At 44.5% G+C, this 13,554-nt stretch overlaps 1 protein-coding gene across 1 annotated transcript; it reads right to left on the bottom strand.

Moving 5' to 3' along the window:
- Positions 1-2,695: 2,695 nt before the first annotated feature.
- arsj (arylsulfatase family, member J) lies at positions 2,696-12,983 on the bottom strand. The gene is made up of 2 exons (XM_084002642.1): positions 12,242-12,983; positions 2,696-4,215 (listed from the first exon to the last, which is right to left on the bottom strand). Exons 1-2 carry the CDS (start codon positions 12,550-12,552, stop codon positions 2,820-2,822), a joined length of 1,707 nt encoding a protein of 568 aa, XP_083858768.1. The 5' UTR covers positions 12,553-12,983; the 3' UTR covers positions 2,696-2,819.
- Between the last annotated feature and the right edge of the window lie 571 nt (positions 12,984-13,554).

Below are 13,554 nucleotides of genomic sequence, written 5' to 3'. Positions count from 1 at the left end.
GTCTGATGAAGGCCATGCTACGGTTGTGCACGGATGAAATTGCTCATCACAGGAAATCCCCACGTCTGCAGAGAGACAGCCGGCCAAGAGAGAGTCCATCAAGCTAATTTACTGGTCTGTCTTCTCTCACACACTTGAACTCTTCTCATGGGATTTAATAAATGTCAGCGTGGCTCTAACTCATGTAGGTGGATCTGTAACCACTAGTACAGGATGTTTTTTTTTTATCCTGCACGTACGTGACCTCCCATGCTTCCTACAGGAAAAGGAAACATCTTTATCATTTTGGCCCATTATTTGCAGACTTTCTGTGATGTAAAAACACCAGAGCAGCTTCTTATCCTCGTACAACCACTTGAAAAAAAACACACACAACTCAACTACCTCTTACGATTGGAATGTCACACGTTTGCCAAGTAGCTGGAAAGCACAGCCCTGCAGTGTGTAATGCTCCGAGCGCGTGCACTTCAAGTGTTAAATGTGTTTTGGCATTTTTTGGGTGGCGTTCACAGGATGTTTCATGGATTCTGGATTAAGTCTCCTGGGCAACAGCTGCTCGATATTTGCCTCGTCTTTCACCGCTCAACTTTTGGGGGAGAGACACTTAGCCCAAGCCTCGCTGAGTCATGGTGTTCACATGTAGCTCTTGGCACAACAAGGCTAGCCCTTTCCGCTTGGCTGCACCTAATTTGGCTAATTTGCACCTTGATCATGCGAGTAACTAAACTGTATGTTTCACACGGTGCCGCAGCTGAAAGAAAAACCAACGCAATCCGGCAAATTCGCACTTTGATCAAAGCGTTCTCAATCCGCCCTCCGTCAGGTTTGTTTTCTCATATCTTTCCCAATGAGCACTAATGAGCATTCTTAATGTGAGGGTTGAGAGAGGTTGATGTACTGCCTTACAGCTCAGTTGCAGGGGGAAAAATACCCTTGCCTCTTCCCACAAGAGGGATGCTAATGCCCATAACTGAAAGCAAATGTGAATTCCCAGAGAATCCAGGGGTTTAACTGTTCCTATGGCCCACGGGAGAGGAAATCCAGCACGATGCAACGGAATAAGAACCTGATATTCTACAATTCTCAGCTGTGGCTCAATACGGAGGGTATCCCTGATGTTTTATGTTAAAGAGTGAAGACAAGCAGGTAAATTCTGGTTCCCAAAGGTACAATCTTGGCCTGTGGACACAAATCAGTGATTAACCCAAATACACCTCACCTCCTTACAGACGTGAAGGATCTAAAGACCCATCTTCATACATCGTTCAGCTGCTAATGCAAATGCCGCCGTGAAAGTCCTGAACAGGCTGAGGTCATGACTTGGCTCCGAGGAGAGTGTCGAGGCTGGGGGATCCAAGTTAGCGTGAATGGGAGAGATGTGCAACGGTGCCACGGGAAAGCCCCTCTTTCTGCAGCAAAAATAATTTCAAGCTGTCCAATTCTACCAGACCCACAGATGTACATTGTTTTCTCCAAAGCTGCTTGGTTGGCTAATTAAAAAGACAAATAGACATGCCAGGGAAGCTAATAAAAACAGAACGTTCCGTTTCAGGCGGCTATAAATCTTATAGGTTACAGTACATTTAGAAGTCATTTAGTGTCATTAAAAAAGCCAATTGGCCTGTAAAGTACACCAACGCTTCTACTTGCAGCGGCCATGAACAGCTCAAGAGCTTTGGAGTTTGGGGGCTTTACATCGGTGCTAAGCAACAGACATGAAAAACATGTTTTTACAGATAGTAAGTTAGTTCACTCGTGAATACTTCAGGTACAGTACACCGTGACTGATTAGGCAGACATTTTTTTAAGGACTGAAAGTTACATTTGGAATTTTTCACAGGTCATCCCACTATACAGTATTTTCCATGAATAATTGCACTTAGTGGCCACGTGTCACCTTCGAAATATGAAAGCAATGTCAAAACTTTCCAGTTATAAGTTCTTATTGTCATCAAAATAAAGCAAATCTGCCTGTAATAAAAACGCGACCAGACAGAGCATGAAAGCCTCCTGGAAACAAAAACCTTCGTGTCTGGGGCTTTTATTTTGTTAGCTTGTCTTACATTCGGGTTGGCCTGGTGCCAGACCAGACATCATCTAAATGAGGGAGGGGAAAAAATCTATTATTCTAAAGTTTAGACAGACTACGCTTATAAATCCAACAATCATCAGCTCACACATCACATAAATCCTACATCCGTTTTCCACAGTACTGTATCGTTGCAATCGACAACATAATAGAACTATGTCTTATTTCTGTCACCAACCTTTATGGTAACTGTCAAGGAAAGATTCATTTTTTACACAATGCAAAGGTTCAAGCATGCAACGCAATCAAGGAGAAGTAACATTCTTTAAATGTCCCTAACGTTCACATGAGGTCTCAGTTGTGTCTGGGCATGACAACAGTGTTTGAATGAGAGGATAGTCTTCTTCTCTTGAGGCATTTCAAAAGGTCCATCCGCATTGTTTTTCATACAGTATATAGTGGAGTCAAGTCAAAACTAACTGAAGATGACATTCCTGAAACAGCCACACGTTCTCACTGCAACGCTTCGAAGAATGCAGCTATGTGTCAGTGACGGCGTGTCAATATATGCTTGTTACAAGCAAAGCGTCTTTTCAAAATAAACTTCTGTCTCTTCAAAATAAATGATCAATTTTAGTTTGCGTTTCCCTGCGTGGATCTTCTCTCGGATGCTGACAGGCACTGACCAAGTTGCATTATTTGATGCCTTGGCAGAGAGAACGGTTTGGAAACAGAAAGTGTCGATCCCTGAGAAAAGGCAACTGAAGTCTTTGACAAATGGGGAAGGCCACTATTCAACCTTCCTTTTCAGCTTTCTGTTCTTTGATTTCTTTTTCCACCTTCTTTTTCCAAGATGATTGGGGAACAAGTGATTGTATCTGTCGTCCTCCTCATGCTCGTCCCTGGCGTCTTTGTACCAGGGTCCCCACACACCCCCGTTGTACTGTGGGTTAGAGCGCAGGTCTTTGGCCGGGTAGCGCACCGGCACCGCTGTCTTGTTGTACTGCGCTAGCCGTATTAGCATCTTCTTTACTATGTGAGGGTAGCGCTGGGACAGGTCCACTCTCTCATAGGGGTCGGCTGTGATATTGAACAGCCAGATGGACTTACCACGGTCCCAGTGGACACGCTCGTTATGCCAGCGGTTGGTCAGCTGCTGGTTGGAGAAGGTCTGCGGGGGCACCCAGTCGCTGTAGCCGGGGACGCCCGTTAGGAGCTTCCAGTGGCCTACTCTGAGCGCCGCCCGGATGGCCGTGTTCCACAAACCGTACCCAGCCTTCCACGAACCATTCTTTGCTTTGATGTAGATTGGGTCAATGTTGTGAAGAATGTCCTGGCGAGGAGATGGGCGGCCTTCACTGATGGCCTCCCAGACATCATACCCATCCAGATTTAGATCTTCGTCTAAAGTCCCCTCACCCAGGGTCACCAGTGTAGGGAACCAGTCAGTGATGTGGACCAAAGATCGACATTTTGTCCCTTTGTTTACCAAAAGGGGACTGTGAACAAAGCCCACTGCCCGAATCCCCCCTTCCCAGTAGGTAGCTTTACTCCCCCTCAAGGGCCAGTTGCTTCCGCCTGCTAACGGCTGGCCTCCGTTATCTGAGGAGTACACAATAACAGTATTGTCATAATAACCGTAGCGTTTTAGCGCCAACGTGAGGTTGTGGATAGCTTCGTCAAGGCAGGAGACCATTGCTGCATATTTACGACGATGCAAGTTCGGAATGCCCTTGTAGCGCTCGAGGTAGCGGGCAGGAACCTGCAGCGGGGAATGAACTGCCTGATAGGCTAAGTAGAGGAACAAGGGTTGTCTGCGAGGGTTGTGATTGGCTAAAATGTTAATAGCCTTTCGAGTAAACATGACAGTCGAGTACAAGCCGCGGTCTTGTTCCCAAGCCGCCTCCTCTCCTTCATACAAGTCATAACCACACATTCCGGGCCCTTCACATTTGTAGTGATTGTAGTAGTCCCCGCTTCCGAGCAGGGAGCCGAAGAATGTGTCGAAGCCACGCTGGGTGGGCATGCAACCGCGCTTGTAGAATCCCAGGTGCCACTTGCCAACCATGTGGGTGGAGTAGCCCGCTTGCTTGAGCTTCTGGGGCAGCGTGACATTTTCCAGCGGCAGGCAGTTGGGCTGGGTGGCTCGGATGATGGAGTGCTGAAGGCCTGTGTGGATCTGATACCTAAAAGACAAAAACACATTGCAGCCCATCAGAGACATATAGGGACACATGCTACTATATGACATCTACATAAAAATAAGCCCAACAATGTGAATATCATTTTGGAATACCGAAGACTGAATTTTCCCTCCAAAAAAGGACCGACCAAGGGAATATGTCGTCTAGTCACAGAGAAAATATTTGTTTTGGAAATAACAGACGGATACATTATTCAATCCAGCAATGAACCCAGTCCAAAGCAAACAGAAGAGTGCTTATATGCTGGCAAGCCAAGTGCAGGGGAATGTCCAACTGACGTCTAACAGTGCAGTGGAAGGTGGTGGATGGGTAATGGCGCTGTCACTCAAGACCAGACAGGAAACAGATTTGTGACCTGGAGCTAATGATGCTGTGGCAGCCATCTTGGCAGCAAACTAACACAGCACTATTGATGAGTGAAGGACAGACACTATGGCTGTGTCCATTCACTTCTCCCTACTCACTATGCAGGGAGTTGCATCACTTTACATTTTTTTACCACTTAGCTCAGAATTACTACATTACAGTATAATGGCAGGCGTATAATTGTAAGTTACTCTAAGTGGTTATCGTTTGCTTTAAGTGAAAATATGTCATATACAAGAACATCACACAAAGTATTGTTGGATATATTTTTACACTGAGGTTAGCAGAGTTCAGTCAAGCTGCCGTGAGGGGAAGTGAAAATAATTGTCTGGGTTCCAGAGAGGAGGATTCAGCTGGATGAGAACCAGGAGGTGGTCAGGCCCTGCAAACCTCCATCACCCCATGACAATGCAAAAGGCCACAGTTACACCACTGTCTGGTATGTGCAACGTTCCATACATAGCAATAAACATGTGATTTACCACCCAAGTCCTACTCAACGAAACAATACGGTGAACCCTAAACATATCCATGTAAAGGCATGGAGGCACTACACGGCATGGAGCACAGCTGGATAGTATTTCAGCAAGGTTATAGATTCTTCTGCTTCAGTTTGATGAAGTTTAACCTCTGTATGATATAGATCGATTTGTGAAAATATGATACTTAAGGCCGGTAAATCCTCACCCTTAAAATTGCAGCTATTCACACTTTTTATTTTACTACAAAAATAATTCACGGCCACACCTTGATTTTGGTGTCACCATCTAAAAGTTGCATTCTGCATTGTTTTTCAATGTCTGGAAGCATGGTCATTTGACTTGTACAAAACAAAGTAATTCACCTTAAGCGGTTGACACAGCACAACACTGTGACTATCATGAAACATAAGCCTCTGGGGTAGATGCCCATATGTTCAATTTCCCACACAAAAACATGGGTTATGGAAACGTGGGCATTTTCACACTTTAAAAAAAACTTTGAGCCGAAATAAGAAATAAAGTGAGAAACTGAATCCGAGATTTAATGTTAAGTTTATAGCCAGTTTACCAGTTTACTGAGTGTATGACCTGGCTTGGCTGACAATTTCACTCTAACTATTGGATAGATTGTCATGAAATTCGGTACAGACATTCATGGCGCCCAGAGGTTGAATCACAATGACCTCTGTGATTCCTTACTTTTCCTCTCGAGCCACCACAGCATTTGTAGTCATCAAGTTTACATTGAAACCAATGGAGTCACTATCATCTGCTTTTCACAGTGGCCCTGAGAGCTCAACGCACTGCAAATGAAAAAACATGCATGTTTTTTCCTTTGTCAAGGGAGTGAAGATCTTCACTCCCTTGACGACACATGCACAGCATTTAGAAAAATAATCACCAACTTTTCTAGTATTGGAATACCATGCAACACAGTGCCATGCACTGTGCTTTGCTAAAACCAAATGCCATCTTGGTTTGATGCCTCCAAGTCTTTTGGAAATCAAGTCAGGAACCTAATGTTTACAACTTGGCATTGATAATTCCCACAGATTTGAAAGCTGGTTCCCAGGGCCTTTAAAATATTTAACTTCTCAGGATAATAACACTGCCCACTTCTGAATTCGATACCTCTAATCATTGCCTCCTCTTTGAGGTCAGGTTGGTGAATTGAAAATTAGACCACAATGGCCCTGGTGAGAGCCAAGAGAGAGTCTTGGTTTCATATGGCGATGAGAAGAATTTCTTGTCACTTGGTGGTCTAGGCTTGGGGGGGTTAGCTCTGAAACCCAACTACAGACATGCACACTGGGGGATAGAGGAGACATTGTTGCTCTGTCATTAGGCGATGAGATTTCAATGCAATGAAATAAGAAAGGGATGGGAATGAGGGGAAGAAGTGAAGCAAACATGTGTTTGTGGGTAAGACAACAGCGTCAACAACAAGAAGTCAACCAAGTCTGGCATGGGAACATGTTTAAAGACTCAGAGAAACTTGTTTACTTCATAACCACATCGTATATAATTAGGTTGATGAAGAGTGAGTAGTTGTAAAAGTTCTCCATACACCCAGACTTTTCACGAGAAACGCCGTCCTGTTACTAGCCCATAAATGTCTATACAATTATTTTAGATTTAATACACTACATTATCTCCAATCTGCTTATGTATCCGTTCCATTTATACAAGGATTATTTTTCCACTTCAGTTCTTCACTTAATTTTTATTTGTCGAGCACGTTTGCATCAATGCCAAGAGAGCAAATGGGACTGCGGGGAAAAAAGGCCTTGCAGAACTTCAACAATAGGAAACCTGACCACGAACATGTGCAAATTTATTAAGACGTTCGTGTGTGTGTACAGGATTCGACCCCTGAAGTACCCCGGCCCCTGCTTTTGCAGCTCCTGCAGGTTTGGTGGTGCTCAAATACCAAAAGGTTACAGCCATGTAATGAGAATGTCATGCTAAGTGCAGCCTGTGATTCCTCCACAAATCAGTCAAACCAGCACGAGGTCTCGACCGAGAACGCTGTAAAGGTGAGCAAGTATCCCTATGTTTTTTCTCGGGATTCACAAGGGAAACGGGTCTTGATTTTGCAGGTTTTTGGGGCACCTGAAGGACAGTTCTAGGTCTTTAGTATTTATGAGGCCTTAAAATAATGACTGCGGTTACTACTGCCCTCTGGGGATCTTCCCTCCTGCCCAACAGTCCTCCAATGTGACAGATTTATGGGCTCTTTTAAAACAAAGCAGGGCATGAACAGGCAGCCACATCTCTGCACCCTCAGTCCAGCATGGACTCAAGCCACGTAGCGGCTCCATTCCTGCATCTTATCACACCAAAGTGAGTAAAAAGCTAAATTATGGACCTAAGCACTGCTATAGTCACGATATCTCTCCGGTTTATTTACACAAGCGCTGAGCCACAAGGCCAACAAATCACACGCGCCATTAATTTCAAATCACCGAATGCCAGCGATTGCTCGAGGCCCCACAAGACAAGTGCATTGGCCGCCGGTCCGGACTCTGAGGTTGTGGAGGTTCCCGAGCCGAGCCGCTACCCAGGCTTTTCTTGCAATGCTGCTTCACGTCCCCCTCACACATGGTTCAAATAAGCAACTTCAACTTGGCGCTCTGAGTTTAATCAAAGTCAGCCCCGGAGCAGTCCATCTCACTTAGCTCTTCCTTTCAGCAAACTCTTCATTTACCCTCCTGCTATCTCCGAACGCCTCCCTTCACTTTTGTTTCACGAGGGTTCCTTCTTTTCAGGACATTTTTTCAACAAATCTAAACTTCAGAATTCTCACTTGATCGTCACATCGAACATTCATTCACTTGGGTCAACTCGACGCACAGTTCTGGGGTGAGGAATTAAAGCGAAAGAGTGACAGATCACTAAAACCACAGGAAAAGACTGAGTGAGAGGCTACGACGAGTTTGAGATAAGTGTGGACAGATGGGAAGTGTCTGAATAAGTAGGAGTTTGAGTTGTAGCGGGTGAGTGGAGTGAAAAAAAGCCGCTTTGAGCAAATAAACGACCCTGTTCTCCTTGTGGTTTAGACCAGATTAGGGTCCAATGGGCTATAATATAAGAGCACAGTGTTCAAGGACGATGGGAGAGCTTTTTGGAATCGAGCAGCAATCCAGTAGCTCATTCAGTGATGACAGCATAGCATTGCAATATTTTGTGCAGCGATACACTGACGCTAAGTATCGATCTTTACACTCTTTACTGACAAATCCTATTTTGCCACCATGTTTGAAGTAAGATGAACAGAGTGAAAACAGATGTTGACAAACTGCATAATTCCCAGTTAAAGATTCATTCTATGCACATCACAAAGGCACTACACTTCATTGGAGAAAATGGAAACACCCGCACAATGCTTCATGCCACAAAAAACAAACCATAATATTCAAATATCCCACACATGTTATTTTCAACATTTTGTCATAATTGCCATCATAAATTAGGAGGGAGGGGGATTTACATAACTCTCTGATTTACTGCAAATTTACATCCAAATGTGAAACTGGCCAAGAATTAAGGGAAGAAGTGCAAAGGTTTAGAGATTCAGCAGCTGATACAGGAGTGGTGTGTTTATCATGTATGGAAAGTAGGTCCCTGAAAGTCCACATGCTGTATTTGTCTGGACAGGTACGTTGACATGGCTCACATTCATCATCTCTGACACCCAACAGAAGCGTGTTTACTTAATTACAAAGGACCCCAAATAAGTGGAAACCTTACAGAAATATTGGTTTTACATTCCTCAAACATATTTAGAATTTTTCAGGGGCGGCCCAGAGGAGAAACTTTTGCCCTGGCCTTTGGCGATCCACGATAGGGTTGAGGAGCACAACAACTCGGGACTTGAAGGGGGAGCTCTGACTTTAAGCCTATAATCTCATCAGTGCATCTTAAAGAAAACCAGACAGGTTGAATTTTTTCTGATGCATTTCCCAGGGGGGGCGACAGCGTGGAAATCTTTTCCCAAGCTCCTGTTACTGAAAGGTTAAATTGCTTCGCTCCGCTCCCAACAGCACAGCAGCTGTATACAACTGCTTCTATTAATCCTGCCAGGTCCCAGAGGTCCTGTAGCCCCTTTCAAGATGGGCCCTATTTTCTCATGTGATTTACTTCTGGCTTATACTGCAATTGTGGTTTCAGCAGCATTTAGATGACTATATTCCAAAGTACCGTAAAACAGGTCATAACTAGAACAATGAATATATGTGTCCTAAACCGGCAATTCCCAAACAGGTGGGATACATCTAAAGATTTACAAGATGGGAATTTAGAAAATAAACATCTGTTACACAAATGGTTTACTCCAAAATGATGCCTTTTCTCTTGCCATGCTGTTAAAAACTATTCAAATCACTAAAATCTGTCCGTGAAGGGAACATCACTCTTCAGTTGAGCAGTTCACATCTCAGACACATGCAACCCATTCCAAGGTCAAAGGGTGACCAGCAGCCTTCTTTTAATGTGCCATCTAGAAAGTTTCACCTTTCAACCAATGTTAAGAGTTTTTACAATCCTAGAGACATCTTTTGACCTTGCAAACCACAGAACCATTACTGGAAGATCTGAGTTGTCCCGGCTTAATCAGTGATGGCGTTACATGCATAGTGACTTTACAAAATAAACTTCAATCTTCACAGGAAGTTAGGTTCAAGCAACGAAACCGCAGCTAGATTTAGGAGAAGCGAGCAGTTAACGTTAACTTGACTGTCGACGCTGATGATTCTCTTTAATGACAAAATGCCAATGTTGATTTTAAATGACTGAAATGAGATGAACTTTAATTTGAAAAAACTGATGTTGACAAACTGCATCATTTGCAGTTTAAAAAAGGTAATAAATTGCAAAATATGTTTTCACAACACACAGCATGTCGCAAAAAGTCGCAATAAGATTGTATCGTGAGGCGCCGTCTGGTGATTCTATATACAATTCAATAATTCCCAGGGTTTCCCATGTTCCTCTAGAACAGTAATAATGTGATAATGTGTGGGTTGTATCATTCTCTCTCAGGATGTTTATTTCACCGTCCCTTGACTATATTCAGTCATTTACGAGGCAACACAATCCATCCATTTCAGAGAAAAACACAGAACGAACGGCCAATAGTTTTTCATCACGAACATAAACAGAGATAAAGTCACAATAAAATCTGGATATATTCAGCAAACATGCAGCTGGGTTCAGATACAGGTGGTGGCCATGGCAACCTGTTCAAACAGCCCGTGAAAACGTAATCAGGCTCTCGTGAAGCGCTTATGGTTTGGATCCAATCCTTTACTCGCTCTGATATTTGCCTTGACAAGTCTCTCCAAACGGTGCCAGGAAGGCTCCAAATCTGTTCTCGGAGCTTTAGTGTCCAGCTGACACACAGACAGCCAACGTTTGGATGCGAACACGAGCCTGGGAACATAACTGTATCTTCGGCTATACATCCACATGGATGTTCGCTGAGCCTTTCACTCCAGTGAGTGATTGGAGTAGCTTACGGGGAGCAGAGCAGCGAGGAGGGGGGGACTACACTTTTCTCATTATTTTTCTCGGACACCTGCCAAGAAACAACGCGGTGCCCAGCGAGCCTCCTCCTTTCCTGGAACAGCTGGTGGAGAGGAAGCCCTGCGGAGCTGCATGTACAACGAGGGAAACTGCTGATGTGAAACATACTGTAAGCAAACTACAAAGCCAGACCACAATTCACCCCCGTGACACTGTATACATTACCCAGGTCGCCCTCTAAGCTCTCTTTACAGCTTACCCCTCTAAACCATGAAGTAGTTGCTACGGCAACGCTGCTGCTCCGTCATTTGGAAACACTTAAATTAAAAAATGTGTTTGACAAAACCTCTCAGCTTAAGGCCCACTTACTAACTTTTTTTTTTATGGAGCAGGGGTTTACAAAGTCTGGCACAGTCTGCTCCTCCAAGCCAGGATCGACTGCAACCATAACCTAAGAACTGAGAACAGGAAGTATATGTTGCCATGGATACACTGGCTTGTGCTCAGAGAAATGGAGTAGGACATCTAACTTTTTTCAGTGGTCATTTGACTGGTATTAAAAAAAATAGTGAAGCCCTTTAGAGGGTGGAGCACGTATGAAATACAAGAACCTTTTAGAAGCTGTTCTGGAGCTTTTGATCGTTATCACATGATCTTCATCCTCAAGTGAAAAAGGGATCCTGGCCTTAAGAAAAGAACAAGACAAGAGTTTAATGAACCAATCGACTTGCTTGATGCACAGCTTCTAATTGAGTGACCTTCAGTGACCCACAACTCCCTTCTCGGCGTCGGGTCGCGGAGACGTTTGTGTGTATATTTGGTACAGCTGGTAAGTAACTACACTGATAACAGGATGAGAGGCGTCAGGATGCGTCTGATGTATGCTCGTCAAATTAGTGTTGTGTTGGCGAAAATAGAAACCCCTCTGAGGTTTTACAAGCCGAGTAAAGTGAAGACAAGTGAAGACAGCAGTGCTTAGAACCTGCTTTGGTACAAAGTTGTAACAGCCAATAGAAAAGCTATAAATCCAGGTTGCGATAAACTGATTTTCCTTGGAACGTTCCATCTCCACCCCATGGTGATGACGGCTTAGACATGCGGGGATGAAAAAATACCAGATGACAGTGATTCCAGATAAAGAACGGACAGATGCTGGAAACATCCATCTGTCCGTTATTTATCTGGGATCACAGCTGACATTGTGGGAGACGTAGCATGATTGCGTTATTAGATCATCAAAGATCTTATTTCTTATTTGATACACAATATAATAGTTGGGATGAATGAAATGCACGTTGACAGCTTCTTTTTTTTCCAAATGCAAACCTCAACCATGCCTTATTTTACTGACTTCAACTCTGATTTGCACCATCACTGACATCATCAGAGAGATCTGATCAAACCGTGTCAGAACATGAAATTTTAAATTAAAGAAGCATGTATGATTCAATCCTGATTGTTACATAAACTTTGATAGAATTGGCAAAGTGAGGTGGATTATAAACTGCACTCTTTCCCTTTTGAAGACCCTCTGACAGATGCATGGCAGACTGCCCGGACTCCATTTACCAGACATTTTTCCTCCAGTAACCTCCATAAAGAATTAGGGCCAGAGTTAGGGAAGCAGTGCACTGTACCTGCCGGTCATGAGCTGGCTCCTGGACGGGCTGCAGAGCGGCTGCACGTAGTAATTCTCCAGTTTGACTCCCTGCGCCGCCAGCCGGTCCAGGGTCGGGGTTTTGATCTCGGAGCCGTGGTACCCAACGTCCCGGAAGCCCTGATCGTCCACCAGGATAAAAATGATGTGCGGCTGAGCGCTCGGTTTGTCGAACTCGTTCCCCCGGTTGCGCATCTCGGCGTCCCACTTGTCCCACGGCATCTGAACGCTCCACGTCTGCGAGACGATGAAGCCGAGGAACAGACTCACCGGGATCCACAGGATAAACATGGTTCAGCCGGATTCGGGGCTCCAGGCGCGGTTACTGCTGCTCGGTGGGACGGTGCGTGCGGGCGGTAACGCGTTGCACATGTTCGGGGGGGGGGACAGCGGGTTTGGTCCTTTCCTCCAAACGCACGGTCCCACTGACAGCTTCACGGCTTTTTGGGGAAATTAATCCACGTGGAAACCGAATACACGTCCTCGTTAAGTTTTACAACACAGCGTTGCAAACTTTCACGCCTTTCAAAACCGCAGAGCCTGAAAGCACTGATGGTTTGTCTATCATTCCCCCGACTGGGACGTTTTTGAGACGCGCAGAAGTCGCAAACAACCAGCGGACAGTGAGGCAGCTGGTGCGGCGAGTCCGCTGCAGATGTCCTCCATCCCGCCGCACAGCGGTCCGTCCGAGCCGAGAGACACCGAGGAGTGAAGGCACACACTGGATGTGTTTGTGAGGAGGAGGCAGGTCCATGTGGACCTCCTCCGCGCGCTGCGGCGCCCAGCGCTACACACGATGATGCGTTCACGAGCAGCTCGAATAACTCCCTCTCCATGGGGTTTTTCTGGTCAAAAGGTTTATTTATGTATACGTTTATTTTACCTTATTTACGCAATGGGACTTGGACTTTCCAGCAACAGTAACAAGGCAACGTAAGCTAAGGGTAGTGTACAGAATATATATACAGAGGGATAGAGACTTCATTCTCTGTTTAGGTAGCCATTACTCCAGACTTTATATTAATGTTCTGAATATCGAATAGAGAAATGTAATTAGCTGCTGAATAACATTGGAAAAAAAATATTTGGTTCCAGAGAGAATGAACATAATCAAAAAGTAACTGCTCTGTCATTGGAGGAAAGATTGTGACTTCTTGACTGAGTCCAAGTTTACCACCCCTCTTAACTTGTTTTTTAACATACTCATTTTAGCTAGATTAAGGAGCAATAGAATGCAAATAAATTACAAGAATATTGTAATTGGCCTGTAGAATATTTATTCTTTTCTAGTTT

The sequence above is a fragment of the Eutrigla gurnardus genome, assembly GCF_963514095.1.
Source record: "Eutrigla gurnardus genome assembly, chromosome: 23".
In the NCBI taxonomy this organism is placed as follows: domain Eukaryota; kingdom Metazoa; phylum Chordata; class Actinopteri; order Perciformes; family Triglidae; genus Eutrigla; species Eutrigla gurnardus.
The sequence above is the reverse complement of the archived record's forward strand: the minus strand, read 5'-3'. Positions and strand labels throughout refer to the sequence as shown.